Here is a 27831-nt window from a genome sequence, read left to right as displayed (position 1 = left end):
TGGTCGGTGTAAAGTTATTGACCTCGTGTGCCTAAAGCACACATTCACATACTGTGGCTGGATCACGTTTTCGTTCAGTGATTTTTCACCCCCTCCCCTCAAAAAAAATTTAATATATTCTGCAATAATTAACCCTGTGTATTTTGCAGGATTACAAGACAATGAACCTTATTTATGACAAGGGGTGTTCCCCATCCACAGATGGATCGTGTATGTTCTACAGACACCTACAGGTCCCAGCAAACATCCACCTCTCCATATTTTCCAATAAACATAATAAAGCCACACATCATGCCATCTCATCCAGTTAGGGCGGGTTCACATCTGAGCCCGTTCTCCGCTTTAGCCAATCCAGCAGGTTTCCGTCTTCTGCCCAGAGAAACTGGACAGTGGACAGAAACCCAGAGGTTAGTTTTCAAACCCATTCACTTGAATGGGTTTGCAAAGTGACCGCCCGTGAGCGTCTTCGGCCTGTCCGCGGCGAAACCATTTTTTTTTAACTGGACACAAAGTCGAACATGCAGGACTTTGTGTCCAGTTAAAAAAAAACGGCTCCGTTGCGGACAGGCCAAAGACGCACACGGGAGGTCACATTGCAAACCCATTCAAGTGACCGTTCCCCGGTCCAGTTTCTCGGGAAGAAGACGGAAACCCGCAAAGCGAAGACCGGGCGCAGGTGTGAACCCGCCCTTAGTATTACCCAGCACATACTTACCAGCACATGCCACACATGTTCATTAGCTCCTTGGAAGCTGCAGAATCTGACACTGGCCCCTAGAAGCCCCTGGCCTCCCCACATGTTACTAGGTGTCACCTCCACCTCTCGCACTTTCATTGTCTTTGTGTTGTAAACCTCCAGCTTCACTGGTTTCTCCATGTTGGCTTTCAAGAGGTCTTTGAACATGGTGTTCTCCTTGTTCTAAAAAGAAAGAAGGAAACCCGAATTTATAAAAATGCACAAGGACATTTACCTCTCTTTTATGATTCCTCCTCAGGCATCAGAATTTTATTTTATTTTTTAAGGGAATGTGTTGCCAGAAAATGACTTAGTTTTTAATCAATTTTTATGTCAAACATATTTTTGAAGCATTTTTGGTGAGGTTTAAAAAAAAATAAAAAAAAAAATCACCATGTTATTAGTAAAAGAAAAAAAAAGAAAAATCCTGCAGTTCTGACACTGTCCACTAGGCCATATAATATGCTGAGACTTCCTGTTTTCTGCTCTTTGCAGCAGTTACCTCACTTTCAGCACACTGATGATCACAACGATCTCTACCCAAAATAATCTCTAAGATGTGGGTGAAGATACATTTTTAGAGCTGTGACCATGTGATCATGAAGCTGGAGAACAACATGTATGTTCACACTGACTTTTTTGCAAGAGGATTTTGAGGCGGAATCCACCTCAAAATCTGTCTCTCATTCATTTCAATGGGAGATTTTTTCAGCTAGAGGAAAAAAAAAAAAAAGCGACATCCATCTTCAGGTGGATTCCACCTTGCAAAACCCATGGAAATCAGCGGGAGGCATAAAAAACACGATGAGTTTTTTATATGCATTTTTTGCAAAAACTGCATCAAAAACTGCTAGTTGTTTTGTTTTTTTTAAATATGAAGCTGCCAGGTCCATAAAAATGCATCTAAAAACTGCATTAAAAAATGCATCATGCAAAAAAAGGAGTCAAAAAAAGTTTCCTAATTCCTGAGGAAGATTTTTTTCAGCTTGCTTGAACATGCACTTACTCTTCTCACCTACAGAAAACAATATAAGGTTTGACCGACAGTGATAGAGATAAACCTGTAACATTTCTTAAGCCTCCTGTTCCTCATCCTGTTTATATCTGTAATATCTGCTCCATAATATGTGGACACGACACGGTGCCAATGCCAAGTTGTCCAGTCTGCCGCTGCCAAATTCTTACTGTAACCAGTTCATTGGGCACGTTCTATGTCAGCGCTGAGCAGCAGCCAATTAGTCTCTCGGGAGGATTATACACAGATTAAAAACAGGGCGAATTAGTCCGTCATTAAGGTGGAGTGGCTAATAAATAATAATAAAGGAGCTCTATCATTGGGAACATTCATTTTTAGATAAGCACATCCTGAGGCTGCTGTGCTGCCGATTCATATCTGCTGAGGCGATTTACATACTAAAGGTAGGTGTGGAATAGCCTTTCTAAAGGCAATGCAAGGACGTGCTTATCTAAAAATGATTTTTCCCAATGATAGAGCCCCTTTAACCAGGAAACCATGAAAAGAACCAGGAACAGCACTGACAAGTAGGCGTTCCCTACTGTGGACAACCCCTTAAAGGGGCTCTATCAGCAAAATTTTGCTGTATGAGCCCCACATATGTGTGAATAGTCTTTAAAAAGGCTATTCAGGCACTGCTAATCTAATTTTAAACCCCCCGCCTGTTTTAAAATAAAACTATAAAAACATATATGTAAATGATACCTGAACGTGCACACTGGGCGGTCATGCACGATCTGACGGCATCTTCGTTCTTCTTCCAGCGACGTCCTCCTGTCCTGGCTCTTCTCCGCCTTCATCTTCTTTTCTTCCGGAGTGAAGAAGTTCGCGAGCGTACAGCGCATGCTCGCGTAGTTCTAAGGGATACTTAGAACTACAACAAAAATGGCGTCGGCGCGTGCGCAGTATTTGAACACAACCCGCCAGAAGAACAGAAGATGAAGGCGGAGAAGAGCCAGGACAGGAGGACGTCGCTGGAAGAAGAGGAAGGCGGAACCGAAGATGACGTCGGATCGTGCACGACCACCCAGCGTGCGTGCAAAGGGATGATTTACATATATGTTTTTATAGTTTTATTTGAAAACGGGCGGGGGTTTAAAATAAGATTAGCGGTGCCTGAATAGCCTTTTTAAAGGCTATTCATGCACATGTGGGGCTCATACAGCATCATTTTGCTGATAGAGCCCCTTTAAGCTGGGGACACACAGAGCAGAAATGCTGCATTTTTGACATTGTGGAAAGGCTTGCATAAAAAATGTAGCATTTTATAGTCCCTGTCAATCTCATCCACATGTTGCTGAAGATATTTATTGTGGATTTCACTCTGTGCTATGTATAAAGGGAAATTTGTAGAAAATCTGTAGCATTTCCTGAATAAAACAAAAAATGGATTTCTGGTATAAATGCTAAAGAAAACATGCACCGTTTCTGTCCTAACCCATAAATGGGACACGTCAGTTCTCCTGATATATCGGATGTGGTCCGTCCTTGTATTCTCCATGAAATAATTCTGCAACATCCATTCTTACAACTGTATACTAGGCTGTTCCTCTGTTGTTACTCCTGGAAATATATAACTAAATTGACAGCTGAGTGTTCCCAGATAGAAGCATATCCCTACACAGTCTGACATTGTCTATTTACTGCTGATAGTATCAGGTCGTGTAGGGACACGCCTATTTGATAAGGAAAAGGCCCCATGCACACAACAGAGTGTGTTGTCCAAGGGTACTGCAACGCTCCGTTCAGATTATAGAGCCGGTCCTATCCTATTTATACATTACTATTTATTTTCCTACATTTAGCTTTTAAGCATCATGCATCACTTACCAGCCGGGAATGTCCAATGGCAATAATAAAATCAAAGAATGGCTCGAGTCCCGCTTTTTGTGCAGGAGAATTGTCTTGTACCTAGGGAAAAAAATAAAATGTATTATATTGATTTGCAATATTTCCGTATACTGGAATGCTGTACTTGGTCAAAGAATGAAGATTTATGTTATCATATATATCTCCTACGCTGGGCCGTATACCTGGGGGAGATCCACACTAGCCCACCGCTGGCACAGATTTCCAAAACAAAACTTCAAAAACCTAATTAAAAATTTGTGACATTAAAAAACGGGCATACAAGGCATAATAAATCTGGTGTATTTCTCTTACAGTTTTTACACAAGTAATAGGGCTCGTGCTGATCCATTGGCACATCTGTACCAGCCTTGGATTTCTGCCACAGATCGTCTAGTAAGAACATATCAAATTTGCCTTTCACAAATCCTCAATGAGTGGACTAAGCCTAAGTCAGAGCAGTTTTATTTGAAGGTCTGTGTGTAATACTACATTTCCCCCGTAGTGGTCGCTATAGTTGAAATAAGCAATCAACTGCAACTTCCTCCAGCAAAATCAATTGTCGGGGGTCTTGTCAGCGGGATCAATGGCAACTATACACTCACCGGCCACTTTATTAGGTACACCATGCTAGTAACGGGTTGGACCCCCTTTTGCCTTCAGAACTGCCTCAATTATTCGTGGCATAGATTCAACAAGGTGCTGGAAGCATTCCTCAGAGATTTTGGTCCATATTGACATGATGGCATCACACAGTTGCCGCAGATTTGTCGGCTGCACATCCATGATGCGAATCTCCCGTTCCACCACATCCCAAAGATGATCTATTGGATTGAGATCTGGTGACTGTGGAGGCCATTGGAGTACAGTGAACTCATTGTCATGTTCAAGAAACCAGTCTGAGATGATTCCAGCTTTATGACATGGCATTGCATTATCCTGCTGAAAGTAGCCATCAGATGTTGGGTACATTGTGGTCATAAAGGGATGGACATGGTCAGCAACAATACTCAGGTAGGCTTTGGCGTTGCAACGATGCTCAATTGGTACCAAGGGGCCCAAAGAGTGCCAAGAAAATATTCCCCACACCATGACACCACCACCACCAGCCTGAACCGTTGATACAAGGCAGGATGGATCCATGCTTTCATGTTGTTGACGCCAAATTCTGACCCTACCATCCGAATGTCGCAGCAGAAATCGAGACTCATCAGACCAGGCAACGTTTTTCCAATCTTCAATTGTCCAATTTCGATGAGCTTGTGCAAATTGTAGCCTCAGTTTCCTGTTCTTAGCTGAAAGGAGTGGCACTCGGTGTGGTCTTCTGCTGCTGTAGCCCATCTGCCTCAAAGTTCGACGTACTGTGCGTTCAGAGATGCTCTTCTGGCTACCTTGGTTGTAATGGGTGGCTATTTGAGTCACTGTTGCCTTTCTATCAGCTCGAACCAGTCTGGCCATTCTCCTCTGACCTCTGGCATCAACAACGCATTTCCGCCCACAGAACTGCCGCTCACTGGATGTTTTTTCTTTTTTGGACCATTCTCTGTAAACCCTAGAGATGGTTGTGCGTGAAAATCCCAGTAGATCAGCAGTTTCTGAAATACTCAGACCAGCCCTTCTGGCACCAACAACCATGCCACGTTCAAAGGCACTCAAATCACCTTTCTTCCCCATACTGATGCTCGGTTTGAACTGCAGGAGATTGTCTTGACCATGTCTAAATGCACTGAGTTGCCGCCATGTGATTGGCTGATTAGAAATTAAGTGTTAACGAGCAGTTGGACAGGTGTACCTAATAAAGTGGCCGGTGAATGTAGCTCTCATAATTAAAGGGGTTGTGCTAGAGTTGATACTATCCTTAGGATAGTTCATCAAAATGTGATCAGTGGAGGGTGTAGTATCTGGAACACCCATCAATCAGCTGCTCTGGCCAGATGACCTGCACTGTTTATAGAGCAAGAATGGCTGACAGCTCTGTACACTGTGTAGTGACTGTGCTACTGTATTGCAGCTCAGCTTCGGTTTGCTTGAATGGGAGCGGAGCACTAATATCCCAGCACAACTACTACACCATATATAAAGCTGTTTGTTTTGGGTACACACGTGCAGATCATCTGTCCATAGTAGGTGATTGTTGGGGTTCCAGGTGCTGGGCCCCCACCGATCTGACAATGATGAACTATCCTAAGACCCATCATTATGAAATCTAGGGCAACCCCTTTAAAATTAACTTCATATGTGTTCCAAAGTCACCCGAAGAACATCCGGAAGACCCCAGTATATAGTCAATGGGGTTCGCTGGTGTCCATTTGTTTAAGGCAGGGGTGCCCAATACGTTGATCGCGATCTACCGCGGGATCGGTGTCTGCTTGTTGACAGCGCAGGCTGAGAATCATTTCCGGACACTGGCAGGCCGGAGCCTTGCACTCATTCGCAGTCAGGGCTGTGGCGGCCCCGCCTGCCAGTGTCCGGAGATGATTCTCAGCCTGCTTTGTGAACAAGCAGACACCGGAGAGCTGTCTCCTGCTCTCACGCTCCGCCCTGCCCACAGGCCCCACCCCTGGCCTGCCCCGGCCTCGCCCACAAGAAGTGGGTAGTAGATCTTATCCCTTGGTCAGTTTCTAAAGTAGCTCACATGCTCAAAAAGTGTGAGCAGCCCTGGTCTAAGGTGTCTGCGGGTAACCACTGTTCTAGTAGTGCGGCCCTCCGTCATTCGGGTTCCTTGGCAGACCTGAACAACGGAGATCCGGGTGCAAATTTGATCCTAGCCTTAAACAGCGGTCCATCTTTCCGGACCTGAATGACGGAGAGATGGATCCAGATGTGAACCTAGCGTCAGGTAATATTTAGTTCCCTCACTCCAGATATGATTAGGAGCTGCAGGCCTCATGTCCACAACCATATTATAGATATGTAATATGCCTCCCATACCAGCTAATTCTACCATAATGTTGTACAGAGACTTTCCTCTCAGATTCGGTATGATTCATTGAGATCATACTGATATCTGTTATGGGTGTACAGGCCTTAAGTCAAGCAGAGCAGATAGTGAGGGTGTGGTGGAAGCGGCGCAGACTTGTAGGCCGCAGAGCATTGCATTCACATCACAGCAGACATTCAGGAATGTGTCTCAGAAACAGAATACGGTTATTGACTCTTATCTTATTAAATACACACTGAACATTAAAAATAGCAAGGGAACAGGTCCAGAGCCTTGAGACATCTGTTGTGTCTTACACAGCAGGTGCTGAGAACAGAAAGATCCAGGAGGTTTGGAGTAAACAAGGTCACAGCACATTATGGTGTGCCACAGCTACCAGAACCCCCATCATCTTCAGAACGGAAATACCGTATATACTCGAGTATAAGCCGACCCGAATATAAGCCGAGGCCCATAATTTTACCACAAAAAACTGGGAAAAATTCGGCCTATACTCGAGTATATACGGTACTTTGTGTGGAACTTTAAAAAAAAAAAATCTGTGGAGAGCTGGGTGATGGTGTCTGCAATGGTTAATAGTTACACATATCCTACACAGATTAGAAATCCAATCCAATAAATTTATATCATTTATTAGATTAGTGAAGCGGATTCCAAGAATGAGCAGTTGAATTAAGCAAATCCATGTGCAGAACTGCATCAGCAGAGCAGAAATGCAATGGCAGAAATATGAGAGTTTGCTGCAGATTTTCCTGGCAGAAGAATCGCTGTGTGAACATGCCCATATATAGGAAACTGTCGATTACTGACAAATCCATATAATTATTTGTAATGGTCTGTAAAAAGGTACAAAAGCCATGTAATAAAACGTAAACGAATAGCAGATAGTCATATACAGCAAACACAATAACTCATCTTCTTATGACTTCATAAAACTATAAAGCGAGCAGTAAAACATGAAAACTGAAGTGCCAAATGGGCAAGTTCCTGAAGAAGTAGGAGCCTTATTATGCATTTTTGCTATTCCTATCCCACACAATTTCAGATTTGGAAAGATAAAGACAATTTTTTTTTTTTTTTGTCTAATTTCTTTGTGATTATATCTTTATACGGAATGTTACAAAGGCACCGCAGTAAATATCGCACACACAAACAACTATGGCCAGGAATTGTGGCTAGTAGAGATGAGCGAGTAGTATTCAATGGAATACCTCCCCTGCATAGTGATTGGTGGAAAAAAGCGCCGGGGAAGGTGGGAGGGGCATCAAATTTTTCCTGCGTTTACCGCGTGGTATTCGACCGAGTACACCAATAACTATGCAGGGGAGGTATTCGATCGAAAACTACTATTCGATCGAATACTACTCGCTCATCTCTAGTGGCTAGTCAATTTTGTCCTTTGTGAGATCTTACAAGAGGCCAGGTAAATAGGGTATATGAGATTCATTGCAGTATTATTATTTTTTATTTTATTTTTTTGTACTTTTGTAGAAAAGACACATTCTAGCAAATAACTGTATAATAAGCACTAATAAGGCTGCGGTCACTCCTGCATTGGGAGGTCGTTTGGTTATTTTCTGCTACAATTCCCAAGAGCAAAATCCAGAACGTATTACAGCAGCGGCAAAGTACATGAGATTCTAACAAGCCTCCTCCACCTCATCCACAGTAGAAACTAACTTGTGGTGCAGATATAAAATCCACAATAGACAAGTTACGTCACAGATTTTCTTCACACATTTCACCCTTTGAAATTCTTAGTGTAGAATACATACAATGATGTCCACGTTAAACATAAAGACAAAGCGACAAATGTGCGGGGGATTGTTTTTGTTCCAAATTGTATCTCATGGGGACATTACTTTATATAGGATTTTTGCAAGGACACAACTAGGTGACCGAAACTGGAACAAGCGCAGTAACACTAAATGACTTGACATAGCCCAGATATTGGTCCTAGGAGGCAACTGAATGTATCAGGTGTCCACTCTCTGAGAGTATGATAATATCATCGAAACTAATGTGATGATGAAAATTTTTTTGGGGGGTTCACATGAAGTGGTTCGAGGTGGGTATTATATTAGCATATTACACTGTGTGGGGGCGGGCCTATGTGGAGCATATTGTATTGTGTGGGGGCCACTGTGGAGCATATTGTATTGTGTGGGGGCCACTGTGGAGCATATCGTACTGTGTGCGGGCCACTGTGGATTGCATCATTGAAAGCTCTGTAACGTCCCATTCATACGACCACCAGGAAAAAATACCCTTATTGTGCTTTTCTTTTAAGACAAAAGATGTTAATGTGCGAGTTGTTTTTTCTAACATACAACCTCAGTATTAAGGTTAAATTGCTGTGTTGGTGCTTTGTGATAAATTAGTGGGTTTTGGTTTGCAGTTTGGGCACTCGGTCTCTAAAAGGTTCGCCATCACTGCCATAGACCATTTTACTATAAGAAGACTTTTCCAACTATAACGAATTGTCATAAGAGAAGTCCTGCTCCTGTTCCTGGTCTTGTCATCTGTTGAAATAAGCTGCCAGTGAGTTACCGTATCTGTATACTATGTGTGATGCAATATTAAATACAGAGTTTTGCAATTCTGCTATCAGAGATTTCCCAACAGCGAACTATTCCTGTTCCAACATTGGTAACTTCTCATCACAGAATGAAAGTTGTACAAATCCATGTCGGAGGACCAATTCATCTTTCTTAAGCTCCCCCTGCCTATTATAATCATAGAAAAGAATAAGATTTGCAAAGTACCACTGAACGATACATAAATGTGTGACGGTAAAACTTAACTTGTATTATCTCCTTACAGCGCACGTCTTGGTATAAATAGGTTTTCATAAAAGAATAGTACGGGCGTAAATAAAAAAAACTTTGTAAAATATCTTATTTTATATGTTTTCTTCTCCACTATTAAGGCAGGGTTACTTTGTACATCTTAGTCTATGATAAGGGGAGTGGTGAGGAAGATGCTGTAGAAAAGATACTAAAACAACTGCTGTTACACTCTGCTACTACACTGCTAGGTTGGTAGATAAGAGGCTATGAGTGCAAAGAGTCAATAAATCAATTAACCAGTTGGAAGGAGCCTTCTACTCCCTCCCTCCCTCCCTTCTCCATAGAGTTTTGGGTGTGAGGCTGAATATGAAAAAAGAATCTTATGTAAACAAATAAAATTTAAACAACCTTATTTTTTTATAACTTTCCATCATTGTAGACACTTATAGGTATCAGATCGGTGCAACTACTCGGAGCTCTAATGGTTAGGAGAACAGCGGACCAAAAATCCCGCTTCCATGTGAATGATGTGCAAGTGCACATGCATGACCGTTGCTCCACCCATTGCTATGGGGTTGTAGGGGTTTGCAGTCCTGGCAGTCCTATAGCAGTAAATACAGCACTGGTCACACAAGTGCACTGGTACTTCATTCACATGAGGGATGCAGGGGGACTTTTGGTCCTGAATAGGAACACCCCCCTAAATTCAGAATACAGTAATATTTCCAAGCTCTAGGTCTATATAGCTGTATATATCTGTTCAGCTTCTCTTGCTCTACAATACACTGTTCTCCTATCCAGTACATTGCGTAGTGCGAGTACTTTGCAGTGTGTGCTTTATGTGTGGTTTCGCACTACTTACTAGATATGCTCGCTTCATGTAGGGGTTAATAATTCCACTTTATATAATGTGGGTTTGCTGACTACTGACCTGCCAGATCAAACAGAGCACATCACAACCTTTCACAGACTCATTTACAAGGGAGGAGACAACTTTACTTGTTTGTCCAGAGCCACGCCAGCAATGAGCCGGGTTACGCCCAACCTGAATTTCCAGCCCGGAAAAATGTGGTACAGACATTCTGCCTGCAAAGCTCTCATGTCAGTCTTATTGGTGCCACATATTGCAAAAGAAAATGCTGTTTCAGTTTTTAAGCATTAAGGGAATTGTTGTACCTCCCAAATTGCTGATCCATGAGGGACCTGTCTGTCTGATCCAAATGATCACATATTTCTGGTCTATCCTAAGCAAACAACCCCTTTAAGGCAATAGAAAAATATTAACCCAATAAAGGGTATTTCCCACCTTGACAAGATAGGAATAACTACTCCCAAGTCCTCCCATAGAGGAGAATGGAATCAGCATAGCACAGTTGAGTTACACAGTTTCCACAGCTTCACATTTACAGACATTTCGGAGTTAAATGTGCTACACTGTTTCCATAGCTTCACACTTACGGAATTAAATGTGCTACACTGTTTCCATAACTCCCATTCTCCACTATAGGAGTTATAGAACAGCGTGGAACAGCCAACAACCGTGAGCAAGGTCAGTGTGCTATCCAAGTTTTCCCGGATACCACACTGACCCAATCATCTCTGTGGGCCCGTGCACACGACAACACAGGCCGCAAAACTCAGGACAGGTCCTAATCCTATCTGGTTTTGCGGCCGTGCTTCCACAGCCCACAGTCATTGAATGAATGGAGCCACGGAAGCACGGCCAGTACACGGATGACATCCATATGCTGTGTGTGCTATTCACATCCGGAGGCCTACACACAGTCATGTGGAAGGGGCCTAAGCCAATGTTTCTCATCCCAAACTATCCTTTCTAGTCTATTCCCCAGAACTAACTAAAAATATCTAAATAATAAATAAGAATAAATTTATTCTTTTTAATATTTAAAGGGGTTTTCCCATTGCACTACTCTGGCTTTGTTTCTTCTTCTCACTTCCTGTATTTCTCTGCCTCCCCCCCCAGCTTGCTGAAAAACACTATGAGGTATCACAATATTTACGCAGATCAATAATATGCAGATGCTTGTAGAGAACTGACTCAGTGTTATCTGTGTGTTTACATATAGAAATAACAGGTCAGGCTTTATCAGTAAACTGTTATTAGCTGAACTGATTATCCTGCCAGCAAGAGCAGTGAGTGATGTCACTTGTCCTACAGGTCCATGGTTATGATAACAGTATGTAAACAATGGGAGGAATAAAGTCACAGCAGGCAAACAAAGCAGCATTTCCAAAGCAATATATTTAGGAAAAGTCTTCAATTTACATAAGCTACCAATATAGATAGGATCCTTGAGATGGGACAACCCCTTTAACAGGGGCAACTTGAATAAATAAAGCAAATCCACCATTGTTTTTGAGGTTTTGTTTTTATGCCATTCACTCTATGGTATAAACAACATGAAAACTTTATTCTACGGCTTGGTATGATTACCAAGATACCAAAGTTACATGGCTTTTATGTATTTCACCACTTTTGCACAATAGAAAAAAACATTCAAAGACCCAACTCATTTTCCATCTTTGCAGCGTTTGGGATACAGACAACTTTTTAAAGACAACCAATATCTTACAAAAGCTGTACAAGTGCTGAATGCCGAAGAATCTGTAAGGCCCCATGTTGTGGAAAAGTTGCGCTTTTTTTGTTGCAGATTTTGCTGTGGTATTTGGAGCCAAACCTAGTAGTGGCTACAGAGGGAATGAGAAATATATTGGAAGTTTTTAGACTTCTCCCTCCTGCTCTATCCACTCCTGGATTTGGCTCATAAACGCAGTAAAATCTGCAACATAAAAAGCAGATTTTCTGCAATACCTTGGCCTAAAAATGATCAATTCAATGAACACGCTAATGTGACATTCATCAGTCTAGGTGACTTGTATAGGCTAGTATGGCGAAGCTGATCAGGCCTTGAGATACAAGTAATGGTGGGTGTACCCCGGTCTCTGGTGCTATGGAGGAAGAAGATGATGAAGGCTCCAGGCTGGACACAGAGAGGAACATATGATATGAGCAAATACAGTTTCAGTAAGTCCTAGTTCTCCAGCAAAACATTTCAGGGGACAGCACATTGAATGATTCACCGCACTAACCACGTGAATGGGAGAAGGTTTTGTAAGTAACCAGGCATGCAGACATAACAAGGGAGAATGTGCCTGTCCAAACACGACAGTATATTCCAGCCCATGACGGTAGATATACTTCACACTAAACGCTTGTATAGAAAGCCCTTAATAGATTTGTATTAGCAAAGTGCTGAGTTTTAGAAACAGATCGGACTTATGTAATGACAGATCTGGAGCAGATTTGCAAGCTCCCCCCCCCTGTCCCCCTCCAATCTACAAGCTTCCATCTGCAGGGCATTGCCGGTGGGGGTCACACAGATCAGAGCAAATGACTGCTAAAGCAAATTTATTAGAAAGCTGCTGCATAAGCAATACTAACCTGTGGCGGATGATATAGCCAAGGATAAGAGATTGGGTCACATTTAGTGGAAAACTTACTGCAGATATTTGGGCATGTTCACACATGTCAGATTAGACACAGATTTCTATGCAGATTCTGCTCCAAAATCCATGTCAAAACCAGTGACGATCTGCATCCCATTCATGGTAATAGGGTTTCCGCAACAATAGGGTAGTCCACCTTCCACCACCGAATTGCTGCTTTTTCATGCCATAAAACCGGCGAACAAGGCATGAGAAATATTCCCCATTGCTTACATATAGCGCCATGTCCTCTGCAAACTTTTTCAGGATCATCACAACAAGAACTATCATAGACCCCAACAGAAAAGAATCCAAAATGCTAGGCACCAGATGTGCACTGGCCATGTGGCAAGCTCTAACCCTGCAGGATTGATTAGCCAGCCTGCCCTACATACAGCCCTAAGATGATCACTACAGGGCAGACATGACCAATCTACTCAGTAGGTCTGCACGTGCACGAACAAGACATCAAAGCTGCCATAGACATCAATAACAACATAAGGCTAGTGCTGCCTGCAAATCCTAGCGGGATGTTTCCCAAACTTTCTTGCACTTTTTTTGGAAACTTGTATTACCATGGAGCTCTAACCTAAAAATGTATGGGGAGGAAATCTCATTTTATTGTTTGAGGCCCCCCTTTCTGGAACGCAGTGTTTAATAGTCCCTGTGTTGCACTTGCATTTATTCTCATCCACAAATTGTGGGGGGCAAAAAAGCTGCAGAAAATGTGGCGGTTTCAAAAACACGTACGTTTTTGAGACACACAGCATCTTAATTTTACCTATAGAAATGGTGGGTTTTATTCCCCATAAATTTATGCGTCAGGAGGCAATGAACACAGTCAAAAAGCGGTGAAATACACAAGCGTTTCCACAGTGTTTTTCAACAGCTTTTTGCTATGTGTGGCCTTGGCCTAAGTTTTACGAACCGGCTGTTACTTTTTCAGAGAGGACGTGATATTTTTAACATTAGTCAATACTTGAATTTCACTGGTGTCAAAAATATACGCATCGTCTAATCCAGTAGCTGTCTATCCTCAAGTAATTTCAATCATGTGAATACTGTCAGATCAGATCCAACGCAACTCAACAGTTCAAGAAAGCTGATGTCACTGCTTGCTGCAGGCAATAAAGGGGTTTCTGACTTCTATGACTATGAGCAAAAGTTATTGAGCCTCCAGATTCTGCGCCATTCCTGTATGTAACCGGAATCTGAAATTTCTCCCCTGTCCTGCCCCATGTACCCGGCAGTATTACAGATCTGCACTGAATAGAGACACAGTACTGTGCTCATAGAATCTGATAGGGAAGTATTGTAAGTTTGTATGTCCACAATTTTATATAGAATACCCCGGATCTCATGGCATAGCCATATGGAGGATCTGTACACACAACAAATGCAGGAGCCCTTAGAGGTTTTTCAGGGATTTAAAGGGGTGGTCCTATTGCAGACACTTTTACTATCACATTGATGGGGATCCAACTGCTGGGTCCACCCTGCGATCAACAGAATAAGGGACTGAATTTTCCTCTGCATTCTCTCTGTGAATGATGCACTAGTGCACTCGAGTGACTGGCGCTCCATTTACTACTATGGGGATGCTGGGACTGCACTCTCTGACACCCCTATAGAAGTGAATGGAGCACAGTCCATGCAAGTGCACTAGCGCCTCATTCACAGGGAGGCTTCAGTGGCAATTTCAGGCCCAATTCTGATTGCTGGAGTCCTAACAGTGAAATCTTCAGTGATCTGACACTTGTCCTCTATTCCCATGTATAGGGGATAACAACCCCTTTAAAAAATGCCAAAGGGCAGGAAAGCTTAAAAATATAGGGGGGAACTTACTCTCCCATCTACACCACAAAACTTGTGTAGATGGGCACAGACGTAGTGCAACTCTACCACAGGACCATGACTTCAGCCTGACATATTACTGCTGAAATTTACGCCTGTTTCTGACTGATGTAGATTTCAGCTCTGGCACAAATGACCTCTAGCGTTGCTGGGACATCTGTCTACTGATGCGGAGCTCTTCCTTTTGGAGGAGTCTTTCACTGATAGTCCAACTGTTGTTTCAAGAATTCTTAAAGGGGTTGTCCAGGGAGTGTAGAATCACTTACTTGTTCCACATGACTCTTTATGATGAACCCGGGATAGGAGTCTCATCCTCATCCCTGAGTCATGTGATCAGAAGCAGTGCTAAGGATCCTTCCCTTCTTGTGTTACGGAGGGATGGCATAGCAATCCAGCCCCTATAGTACAAGTAACTTACCTACGAGATCGGGGAAGAAGGGAAAGGGTCAGAGCGCTGCTTCTGATCATATGACCACAGGATAATAATGGAACCGCAGGTCCATCAGGAACAGATAAGTGATTGTACCTGCCCTTGACAACCCCTTTAAAATAGATGGCCAATGACTAACAATGTCTGTAAAGAGCTGCGTAATACGGTGGCGCTGTACAAGTAAACAAAATAATCAATAATGGTCATCAAACTCAGACCAATGAGGAACCGATTCCTGACACTGCTGATAATATACAACATACATAATATACCAGCACAGCGCCACCCATCGCATAGTGGCCGAGTCATGCACTCTCACCCTAATGCACCACATGTGACAGGTTACCTGGACCTGCAACCTAAAGCCAGGTCTGAACAGGGCCTTTGATTTTTTCCCTCTCAGTTGCTCCTTAGCCACAGACTGATGGCAGCTTATCTTGTTACTCTCTGTAGGCGGCTGCTGAGGAACAACTGATGACTCCTCACAGGAAAGCTTCCATATACAAGATCAGATACAAGAAAGCAGCTGTAAGGAGTAGAGATCCCAGCACGCAAGACACTATGGGGGCTGCAGTCCTAGCACAGCCAGAAAACCCCACGTCATCTGCCAAGTGCATGTAACTTCCCGGTCCATCCATCCATCTGCAAGTAGAGGCCACTCACCCCATGGACGTGGTAGCCCTCATTGCCTCCATCCGCAGGCTCCGAGCTCAGAGACAGCCCCATGGCGGAGATCGGACTGTGACAAGCGACAACCCGACCCGGTCACACGCAGTACACTACACGCTCGCCAGGCCGACCAATCCAGCGCTGATAGCAGCCTGGCCGGAGCAGGGTGGAGGAATCTGCAATCGATTGGAATGTCTGGCGGGTAGTGACGCCACATGACAACAGAGGAAGGGCTGGTAACCAGGGACGCGCACACGGGGATCTCACGGTCATGTGATCTAGTGCGGGATCGTGAGGGATCCTTCATAGTCTGAGAACCATAGACTGGTGGTAACCTATAGGAGGGAGCAGTCATCCCAGTGTGCTGTATAGTCAGTGACTAGCCAGTAGTATACAGGGCTGACAGTCTAGAGCTGAGAACTTCTTATAAGACACCACTGACAGCGGGGTCATAGGAATGGTGGATACTGATCCTCAGGCGATGGTGAGATGAGCGCTTATACATATAGATTATACATTTGTTGTGTTACCCTCGCCTTCTGTCCCTATCCCCATTCCCCTGTAGCTGTGATGGCGAACCTATGGCACGGGCGCCGGAGGTGGCACTCAGAGCCCTGCCACCCATCTGTGCAACAGTCTATACTGTGTGGAAGCCATTGTGGAGCAAATTGTACTGTGTTGTTGCCACTTTGCAATAGATTATACTGTGTGGGGACCAATGTGGAGCAGATTGTACTGTGTGGGGACCAATGTGGAGCAGATTGTACTGTGTGGGGGACACTGTGGAGCAGAATGTACTGTGTGGGGGCCACTGTGAAGCAGATTAGACTTTGTAGGGGCTACTGTGGAGCAAATTGTCCTGTATGCGGGTCACTATGGAGCAGATTTGATTGAGTGGGAGCCCCTTCACCATTATATCACACAATATTTGGTTTATAGCAGACATGATATTATTACAGGTCATAACTTTACATAGTTGCTATAAAACAGATCTGTGTGATGTAAATAGTGAACATTAAAAGTTATTTGTATTGTTGAAAGCTCTATAAATCACACAATCGTATTTTGCAGGTCTGTAATTGTCCGCACAGTTTTAAGATTAAATTGCCGTGTTGGCACTTTGTGATAATTTAGTGGGTTTTTGGTTTCAGTTTGGGCACTCGGTCTCTAAAAGGTTTGCCATCACTGCCCTATAGGTTCTAAGCCCTGGTGGGCAGGGCTCTCTATTCCTCTATACCATTTGGTCACTATTTTAGTCTATGTAGGGCCTTCTTAACTATAGAACAAACAGTGTATCCGCATTGGACCCTGTGATAGTGGGGGCACCTTCAGCCGATTCGCTAGATATGGAAAAGTTCTGATCTGTTTGCTGTCCAAAGACATCAATGTTTGTCATGTTTGTGCCTGGCGGTCCTGTCATAGTGATCGCAAGGAGGTTGATCAGGAGTGGGACACCGGCTGTAATGTATACAGCTACTCCAACAGATCAGAGATAGCTTTTAACCCATTTAGCATACTGTCAAAGCAGATTGTGGTACACTAGAGAATTAACTGTGGCTGGACCTCCCTTTCACTGCACTCAAACCCCCCACCCCCTCCCTTTTATTGTAATTGCCACTGATTCCATATATAGTTAGATGTCCATGGTCCACACAACAACCTTAGGGTTGTCTGACTATATTGCCTGTGTATTACTCGCGCATAAACTAATGCACTGGTATATAGCTATATATAAATAATATGAATTAAAAAGAACCTTTCATCACATTCCCCCATCCCTAGTTCTTTGCACCCTTTAAGGCCGGGGCCCCAAGTGACGGAAACACTGCAGAAAAAATTACATCCCGTCATAGCCAGACTGCGGCAAAAATGCCGGAGGCGGAAAATGAAGAGGAATTCCTCTTCATTTTACACCATGTGAACATACCCTAAAGGATATTTATAGGATTTTTAAATTGATGATCTATCCCACTATGGAGTGAACATGTGGGCTATATACTATATGCTGGTTTTTGGTTTTTAATCATAGATTTGCCAGTAAAAAACACAGCAAAATCTGCAACAAAAAAAGCTACGCAAAGGTGAGCCTCAGCCTTAAATTGTCCGCAAGCAGATTACTGTTACGGTGACTAATGTAAAAAGTTATAGAAACAATAAGCAGTTCTCTATTGGATGAACAAACCTCAACCTCAACTCTTGTACAAGAATGTCAGGGAACCATCATCGAAACCTTAGAAACATGAAGTTGTCCATTAGGTCTAAGATGTCTGATGAATCTGATGTGACTGAATATTTTCTTCTTTTTCAGGCCTCCATAATTTTCTACTGTAATGATAAATACTACCGCCACATGCAGCAGGTAACACGAGAAGGTCTGCAGAGGTATCACAATGACCCCGTTCTTCTATTCTTCAAAGCTTATAGTGTCCTCATGGAAGGTAATGTCAGAAGCAGAAATATTGAATAAATTAGTCACATTTGTGAAATTATTATCAAAGTCTGTCTGTATTACTTTATAGCATCACTATATGGCTGTTGGTACAGGCAAGGCTGCTTGTGCTTACCAGTAGATTTCACCAGACGCTACGCCGCATGCTAGAAAGACTCTGAAGGGGGAGAAACTAATTAAAGGGGTTTTACCATTCAGTCCTGCTCAGATATGTCATCGCGTACCAATTTGATGTGGATCCAACTGCCAGGACTGCCAACCATTGTAAGAATTCAGGAGGCACAGAGCTGGTTAAAGTGGTCACATTAAGGCCACTTATAACCTATTCACAAGATACATAATAAGTGTCTCATCATTGAGGATCCAACTTCTGGAACCCCACCGATCACAATAAAAGGGGTCCTTTGTCCTCTCATATAAATAGAGATAAGGTTAAACATGTGCTGCTGCTCCATTCGGGAACTGAGGAAGATAGGCGAGCGCTGTACTTGGCTTCTCTTATGCAGTTCCATAAAGTTGACTAGCGCATTATTAAGATGGGATGACACAGGAGCCCTGTTCTTGTGATTGTTGGGGACCCAGCAGAAACCTATCATCTATCAAGTGCTTTGCTGCGGCATCTTTGCATATAAACCCTCCTGACCACTCGCTGGCATGAGCTATAATAGACCTGTTGATTTTAGGTGTTCCCACCCCCCTCTGCTTCCATTCACACAATGGGGGTTATGGCGCATGTTTGGTGCAGGAAAGTGCCCTGTGCAAAATGGTCCCTAAAATATCATCCCTCTATGCCAGTTTATAGTGTGTATGGTATACCTAATAAAAGAGTTGCAGTTTAAGTGTAATTGTATTTATGCTTATGGTTACAGATCGAGTGCAGGAAGCCATCCGAGAGCTGGAGTCCATCAAGGATGTTCCGGAAGTCTCATTATGTGCCATCATGTTACTTATGTATGCACACAAGAAAAGTGAAGTTGTTGGTAAGAGCTTACATGTCAACATGAACATCCAGTAGTGCACATTAGGGCTTTACGCCTTAGGACCTGGGTGTTCCCAAATATGGCTCCCATTGAAATTCCAGTACCACACAGCAATACAGATCTGTACTACAGGCCCACTTTGCAGTCCATGAACTGCCTCACTATGTACGCGAGGCCCAATATATATAAGTTGCATGGAGTTGCACCGCATCCTCAAGGGTGACTAGAAGTTACAGTCGCAGCACCATTGGGGTTGCATTGCAACTCTATTCACTTACAACAGGAAAGAAGTCGCAGGGCAACAGAGTGATCTTTTGTTGGGGGGGTGCTGTGTACATTCAGCTGGGCATGACCTTTACAGGGATAAACTGATGACATATAGCTAGGATATGGGATAACTATATAATCGGTGGTGAACCTAGTGGATCCCAGCCCAGTCTGAACAACACTGCAGCCTTGTGTATTCCTGCACAGCACCTGACTGTATCAGGACCTGCAGCCAGCCCTTTAAGATAAGATAATCCTTTAATAGTCCCACCATGGGGAAATTTCAGGTTAATAACAGTAATATATTACAGAAGGAGACACACATAAGCTGAGAAAAATACTAGGAATCAATAGAAGCTAAGGAAAAAAAAGAAAGAAAGAAAGAAGACTTCAGGATCATTTAGCTCTCTCTCTTCTCTTAGCCTGATGTTTATACAGCCTGACCGCGGCTGGGAGGAAGGATCTCCGATAGCTCCTTCTCACACTTAGGGTGAAGCAGTCGGTCACTGACAGTGCTGCCCAGTGCCGTCAAGGTCTTATACATGGGGTGGGATTTATTCTCCAGCATGGAGCTTTATATTTATATTCTATGACTCCAGTCATAATCTCTTCACTTTTCAAGTCCCGAAATTCAATTTCTTCTGTTTTTTTTAACCCTACAGACCGCGATGCTGTTTCGGATTTAGAGGAAAAATTAAAGGAGACTCGCAGATCAGCAGGTCCAAAGGCTTTGTACTATGCAGGCTTGCTTCTGTGGCTGCTTGGGAGAAGTGATAAAGCCCAGGAATACATAGACAGGATGCTAAAAATGTCCAATAGGCCTGCTGAGGTAAATAGTGACATAGTGACTGGCTGCCATATTTAGTCTTAATCCTTTAAGGGCAGAAATGTATATAATATTAATAATAATGCATTCAGCTATAAAATGCCCCTCCCCACTTCATCCTGCACACTCACTTGTGTACATGAGGCCTTACATCAGATTATTTTTGGTCCTCATTCTTGCAGGACCCGATTCAACTGCCCGGGTTACACATATGGTATTATAGCCCAGGGTAGTTTTGTTATGGCGAGTTTGTTACATGTTGAAAGGAAAGGCTCTTTTTCCCATGGGTCAAATATGTTTGCTAAAAGTAGTTTGGCAGATATATAATTTATACCGAGATGGCTAACTTATTAGCAGGAGGCCAAGTGCTAAGCGGGTACTTGTCTGCAGTAGTCAAAATTTATTACAGTGGTCAAGTCCATGTGTCCCCATATGTGCTGAGCATAGTCATTTTCTATGCTGAGGATGTTATAAACTGAGTATGTGTAACCAGTGTGGCTGACGCTAGGTTCACACTAGCGTTCGGGTCTCCGATCTCAGCTTTCCGTCTTCTGCCGGCAGAAGACGGAAAGCTGTCAGACCGGGTCCAGCTGTGAGCAGTGGTGAGCGTTTTATGCTCTCTGCCGCAAAACCGTTTTTTTGAAAGCGGACACAGAGTACTGCATGTCCGACTCTGTGTCCGATTTAAAAAAAAAAACGGTTTCGCGGCGGAGAACATAAGGCGCTCACGGCCGGACGTCTTTCAAACCCATTCAAATGAATGTATATGAAAGAGTCCTGCAGGTTTCCGTATCCTGCCTCTGTTTTGTGCAGGAAACGGAAACCTGCAGAACGGAGACCGGGCGCAGATGTGAACGAGCCCTTACTGTGTTAGCACTATTTTCTTAATTCCCATTCACTTGTACAGAAACAGCATAGATTAGTGAGATCCGCTATTTTCTCTAATCTTAGCTATCTCTGTTTGCCATTTCCAGGTAGATGGAGTTAGAGGACCCTTGTCTGAGATAAGAGTAACCCATATCTATCAGGCCTTTTAGGGTTTCACCATGAAAGACATCCACTGATATTTGATACCTCTAGGACCCACACCTATCTATAAAATCAACCCGCACTCCCGGGTTCTGTTCCCCAGCTCGTACCTCACTGACAGACTGACCTAGATCTTTGGGCTTACTGAGAGCTATGCTGTTTCCGCAAGCCAATGGACAGAATCTGGGGGAGTTTCTTTTGAAAGATTGATGTGGATCTGAAAAGTGGAACCTATATCCATCAGACATTTATGGTGTAACATGATTTCTTTCATGAGAACACACCTTAGGGAGCCTTCACACGGAGTATACGCTCCGCTCATTCTGAACGTAAAACTCGTTCAGAATGAGCGCGTAAAAACCAGCTCCCATTGATTTCTATAGGTGCTGGCATACGCGCGCTACCCATTGAAATCAATGGGAGGCTTTTTTCCCTATTGCTTTCAATGTGATCACATTGAAAGCAATAGGGAAAAAAGCCTCCCATTGATTTCAATGAGTAGCGCTCGTATGCCGGCTCCCATTCTAGTCAATGGGATCTGGTTTTTACGCGCTCATTCTGAACGAGTTTTACGTTCAGAATGAGCGGAGCGTATACTCCGTGTGAAGGCTCCCTTACTGGCATACTCTGTGGATACACCTTATACGTCTACTATGTGAGCGTCCCCTTTAAGGCCACTATATAGCATGTGTTTAAAAACTGTGTATTATATAGGTTATTTACTATAAGGCTATTTCAGGAACTATGTCTTTTCATTTGTCTAGTGAGCAGTAATAACTAGCGTTTAGTGGTAAATCACATATTAGAAAATGATCTGATCCGCCATCATGGCGACATATTTAATAGGCCACAGTTTGAATGTTCCTAATGTACAGTAAATGTAAAAGAATGAATTTTATTTCCAACATGACTTATATGTGTGTTCTTCTAGGGCTTAGTATTAAAAGGGTGGCTGAGTTTAACCCCTGGGACGTCTCCTGCAAAGAGTCTGAAATATTTTAATGAAGGGGCTCAAGGCAATAAGGATTTATTTGGGATTGTTGGAAAGGTAAGTAGCCGTTTTCTGATCTGTTTGTGTTTGTGATTGGCTGTCTCTGTCATTCCCATAGAAGTGAATGAAGCTGTGGTCACGCAGGCCCACTACAACTCCATTCATACAGGGGACACAGGGACTTATTGATCAGTAGGGTTATGGGGTAATAGGGGTACCTGTAGTTAAACCCCAGTGATAATGCTTGTATTCCCTGTATTTCGGATAGGGGCATGAGTGATTTAGCCAGAAAACTTCTTTAAGAAAAAGTAAATTCCTTAGATAAAGCTGAAGAAGTATGGCTAAGCAATGGTAGATAGTTATGGGCTACTTTACTGTAGCATTTATTAGGGGTCTCAGGTACCAAAGTCCTATTGATACTGTTTTTTGCCTCAATGACATGATGTCAGAATGAAGATAAAGGCAAAGTTGCATGTTAAAGGGGTTATCCGCAATAAAATGGTTCTTTTACACTAAGCCGAGGCTGTCATGTGACCCTCCCCCCCCTCCCCTCCCCCTGGCAAATTTTCAGATTTTCTGGTGACATTCCATTTTCTCATTTCCAGAAATGGAACGCACCAATACTTCTCAAACCCCCTGCCATCCCCTCATACCTGTTTTCCTGTCCGGATCTTCTTGGTACGGAACATCACTTCCTTCGGGGGGCCAGCTCCACCTCTTTTTAATGTCTGTCGGTCTCCGACCCCCACCACAATAGAGCCAGAGTGCGTGGCAACACAGTGGCTCAGTGGTTAGCACTGTCCTTGCAGGGCTGGAGTCCTGAGTTTGAATCCTGCCAAGGACAAAACATCTGCAAGGAATTTGTATGTCCTCCCTGTATTTGTGTGGATTTCCAACCCATACTCCAAAAGACATACTGATAGGAAAAAATGTACATTGTGAGCTCTATATGGGGCTCACAATCTATATAAAAATAAAATAAATAGTGCCAACATGCTGGCGCTGTGGTTCTATTACGCGGGCGCCGGCCATCACGTGACCATGGACTGTAAATCACATGACCGTGGACTGATTTTTATCCACTGGAAATAATCAGAATGAATGACAGCAGGCAGAGATCTAGAAACCTGTGAGAAGTTAATACAGAAAGTATATTGGAAAATTGTATAGCAAGCCTATATTTTGTATACCGTCGATGCTCTGTCTTATTTAGCCTTCTGTTTTTAACAGGCAGAATGTCTCATGATGCAGAAGAATTATTCTGGAGCATTGGATATGATTAACCAAGCCATTGTTAGTTTTCCTAAATTCTCAGCAGCACTTACATTAAAGATGAAATATGTTCTAGCCATGCAGGACTGGGATCAAAGCCTGGAAACAGCGCAGCGGTAAGAGCAGAACTAACATTGCATCAGCTTTTACTAGTGATGTACATGTGAAACAGGAGGTGCTAATGTATAAGACAGGGAAAAAAAACGTTTTTATTGTCATATGTGCAGAATACACCTGGATAGTACATAGGCCATACTTTCTTATTCTTCTTACTGTATGCTCTTGTAGACTCCTAACAATGCAGAGGAATAACATTGATGCTCTTCAGATGATGGCCATTTATTGTCTCACAAGAGAAGGAGATGTACCCAAGGTTAGTTTTATCCATTGCTTTCATCAAGCATAAAGTAGCTTCATATATTTCATTAAAAACCATGTTTCATAAATGGACAGTTCAGGTGAATATAAGAAACTTTGTAGTGTATCTTATTAAGAAATATGTTTCCTTCTCCACTTATCTGACTGTCTCCTCTGTCTCTTCACTCGGATTATTGTCACTAATAGCTTCCATATCTATGTTCAGCCTTACACAAAATGCTATGGAGAGGGGAAGGGGAGGAGGAGGTTGCTTCATTCTGTGTAGTAGTAGTCGCTTATCTTAAAAAATATAACACACTACCAACTTGTGACCTCCTCTCCATTATGTTTTGTATTTGTTGTTTACTGCTCTGTTACACCAGGGCATTATGTATCTTCTACCCTCCCATGTGCCATCATCTGACTTACCCTGCTCCCTCCATCCCCACCTTTTTTGTAAAGCACTTTTTTTTCCCAATTTTGCTTAAATTTCTGTTTTAATGATGAAGAATATTCTTGAAAAGACATACTGTGCTATACTGAGTGTTAGAGCTCAAAGAGCTCTAACACTCAGTATAGCACAGTATGTCTTTTCAAGAATCCTCCTCCTCCTCCCCTCTCTGTAGACCACTATGTAGAGGTAACTCACCTGATAAGCAGAGAATGAAACCTATTTCTTTAACAAGATATACTGCCAAGTTTATTATATTCACCAGCACTATTCACTTATGAGAGTTAGTTGTATAATTGGAGAAACACTATAAAAGGAATATATTACCTATATTTTGTACTACTTAAAATTAAATACTGAAAGTATAGTCATTTTCTAATTTGTTTTTCCGATTTGTAGATTTCTGTACATGATTATAGGAGCAGCCATCTTGTCTGAGCTGCTGCTATGAGCATTGAGACTTATGGTGTACAGCAACCATTTGGTCCACAGGAAACAGTATGTCCTTCTAAAGTCTTCTATGGAAGAGTGTTGTGGGCATGCTGTGTGACCTTGTGCAGATAGGTAGAGTAGGTGACCTGGGTTATCTAGGAGATACACATGCATATTGTCCAAAGTTTGGATGCACCTTTTCATTCCATGATTTTTTTTTATTTCCTAAATGGTAGATTGATATTGAAGACTTGAAAACTATGAAGGAACTCAAATAAGTTCAAGGAAGTAAATAAAAAAGTGTACTTAGAAAGGTACTTAGAAAAAATGTCATCTGAATGATAGGATCCCTTTAAGCTAACAAGAAAATGTTTTTCACTTTAGACTGTTCAGTATAGCCCCCTCTTGCTTTGATGATAGCTTTGCTCACTCTTGGCATTCTCTCAATCAGCTTCATGAAGTAGTCACCTGGAATTTGTTTTCCCAATAGTCTTGAAGGAGTTCACAGAAGTGCTGAACACTTGTTGACTGCTTTTTCTTCATTTTGCAGTCAACTCATCTAAAATCATTTAAGACTAAGGCCCCACGTGGCGTCCCACAACAAAAAAGCATTGTGAGAAAAAGTGTAGTGCTTTTCATAGAAAGTTAGCAGAGGTTTCTTCTGTGGACTTTTCTGCTTCAATTATACATATGGGGAAACCGCCAACATTTCCGTAGGTATAATTGGCATGCAGCGATTTCTTCTGCGTGTATTGTCCTGCAAAGTGGGGCCCCGGTCTCAGATGGATTTTGGTCGAGGGATTGTTGTAGCCTTGTAATCTGACGAAACACTCCATCATTCTCTTTTTTAGTGAAATAGCCTTTACATAGCCTTACGGTATGTCTAAGGCCAAGAAATGATGATCCCACAAACCAGATCAGCCATAAATTCATTCTTGAAAACAGAGACATTATCTAGACGACAAAGCTGCTGTATATTAGCTTTGTTATTGAACATTGATGACTATTGCAAGGTTTCTGCAACATAAACATATAGGACATGGAGAGGGCTCCTGAAATATACCCAGGTATATACTTCTGCTGTGCACCCTAACATATGTCTCACATTATAGGCACTTAACCATGTGAAAGAGTTGGTGAGCGCACTTGAGACACTGGAACCAAAGAACCCAGTGCTACATTTCCAGAAGCTCCGCGTAATATCCAACTTGGTAAGGATCCTGCTTCTTTGTAGTTGTGTCTGAGATTTCATCTGTTGAGAGATTGTAGTTGCAGAAATTATTTCATAAGATATTATTCTGTATACATTACCGTGCAAAGGTTTTAGGCAAGTGTGGGGAAAAAATGCTGCAGAGTAAGAATGCATTCAGAAATAGAAGGGTTAATAGTCCATTTTTATCAATTATCAAAATGAAGTGAATGAACAAAAGAGAATTCCCATCATTATTTGGTGTGACCTTTGCCCTTTGCCTTCCTTCAAGTACAAACAAAAAGATACATTACAAAAGAAACAGTCAATTCACACAATGCCTGCCATCTTGGAGAAGTAAGCACAGACCTTCTGTGGATGTAGGCTTGCTCCAATCCTTCTGTCTCTTCATGTAATCCCAGACAGACTGGATGATGATGAGATCAGGGCTCTGTGGCGACCATATCATCACTTCCGGGACTCCTCCTCCAGAGTGGTCGCAGCAAATATTGATGGGATTTAGATTTATCTTTTGTTCTTTGACAAAAATAAACTATTCACACATGTATTTCTAAAAGCATTCTTACGCTACAGCACTTTTTTCATACATGTCTAAAACTTTTGCACAACACTGTATATGTAAAGTATTTTTATTACTTGTTGCTTATATAGCACCAACATATTCTGCATCACTGTACAAAGATTGTCATCACTTAACATTTGTCCTTGGCCCTGGAGGAGCTTATACTCTAAATATATAGGAATAATGTTATAGGAAGAGCAGAGGCCATCAGTGGGTTTTTGGAGTATGTGAGGTAACTCCAGAACATTAATGCTGAGTTCAGGCCGCCTCAGATTCCGGATCTAAAAAACGGTAGCTGTGACTGGATGCCGGTGCAGTGCACTGGCATCCAGTCGCGGCACTCCACTTTGGATTAGGCCCAAATGAATGGGAGGGAGTGTCTTTGGGTGGACGTCTGAGGCTGAACCGGCCGCAGCATCCGCCTGTAGAATGAACATGTCTGTTCTTTTTTCCGGGAGCTTGAACAAACCGCTCGCGGAAAAAAGAACTGACTGGCTCCCATTGGTTTCAATAAGAGCTGTTTTTTTGGTCAGGATTTTGAGGCGGATACCACCTCAAAATCCTGACCCGAATGCCCTGTCTGAACTCAGCCTAAGGCTAGGGACACAAACAGAGGAATGGCCGCAGGCTAGCTGTCACATACTCGCCGTCTGCTAACCTCTATCTATAAAACTGAAGACTGACAGTATTTACTTCCTTCCGTCAGTTTCCATTTTTTTCTTTTGGACAGAAGAGATAAAGGAAAATGCAGCACTTTTACTTCTAACTGAAAAAACTGAAAGTGGATGGAGAAAACCTTTCTACTTTTTCTTTTTAACATTACATTCAATGATGTGGAAAGTGTTTGTTCCCATCTTTCTGTCAGTTTTAGGCCTCTTGCACATGATTGTGCATTTCCGTGTTTTTCATGGCTAAAACACTGACCCATTGATTTCTATGGCCCCATATAAATGACCATGTGGGCTCCAGGTAAATTTCAGGACAGGTCCTGTTTCTGTCCATTTTGTGGCCCGCACTCACTGACCTCAGTGAATGGTGATGTGGAGACATGGCGGCACACAGATCATCCATGTGCCATCTGTGCTGTATAATTACGGATTGGCAACACGCACACGGATGTATACACATTGCCTTACTATTAGAGATGAGTGAACACTATTCAAAATTGCTGTTTCGAATAGCACGCTCCCATAGGAATGAATGGAAGCGGCCGGCA

At 42.7% G+C, this 27831-nt stretch overlaps 2 protein-coding genes across 2 annotated transcripts in view; one reads left to right on the top strand and one right to left on the bottom strand.

Annotated features, from left to right (window-relative positions):
- Positions 1–15944, bottom strand: part of GORASP1 (golgi reassembly stacking protein 1) — a 29387-nt gene extending 13443 nt beyond the window's left edge. Inside the window, exons 1-3 of the mRNA XM_075271499.1 lie at positions 15784–15944; positions 3582–3662; positions 716–919 (exon numbers count right to left, since the gene is read on the bottom strand). Coding sequence (XP_075127600.1) covers positions 716–919; positions 3582–3662; positions 15784–15846 — 348 coding nt within the window. The 5' untranslated portion in view covers positions 15847–15944. The remainder of the gene's footprint in view (positions 1–715; positions 920–3581; positions 3663–15783) is intronic.
- Positions 15945–16246: 302 nt separating this feature from the next.
- TTC21A (tetratricopeptide repeat domain 21A) overlaps positions 16247–27831 on the top strand; it is a 45126-nt gene continuing 33541 nt past the window's right edge. Inside the window, exons 1-8 of the mRNA XM_075272006.1 lie at positions 16247–16273; positions 18098–18227; positions 19108–19218; positions 20148–20314; positions 22272–22388; positions 23562–23719; positions 23892–23976; positions 25956–26054. Of these exons, the coding sequence (XP_075128107.1) occupies positions 16247–16273; positions 18098–18227; positions 19108–19218; positions 20148–20314; positions 22272–22388; positions 23562–23719; positions 23892–23976; positions 25956–26054 (894 nt within the window). The remainder of the gene's footprint in view (positions 16274–18097; positions 18228–19107; positions 19219–20147; positions 20315–22271; positions 22389–23561; positions 23720–23891; positions 23977–25955; positions 26055–27831) is intronic.

This window comes from Leptodactylus fuscus, chromosome 4 (assembly GCF_031893055.1).
Source record: "Leptodactylus fuscus isolate aLepFus1 chromosome 4, aLepFus1.hap2, whole genome shotgun sequence".
NCBI lineage: Eukaryota > Metazoa > Chordata > Amphibia > Anura > Leptodactylidae > Leptodactylus > Leptodactylus fuscus.
The sequence above is the reverse complement of the archived record's forward strand: the minus strand, read 5'-3'. Positions and strand labels throughout refer to the sequence as shown.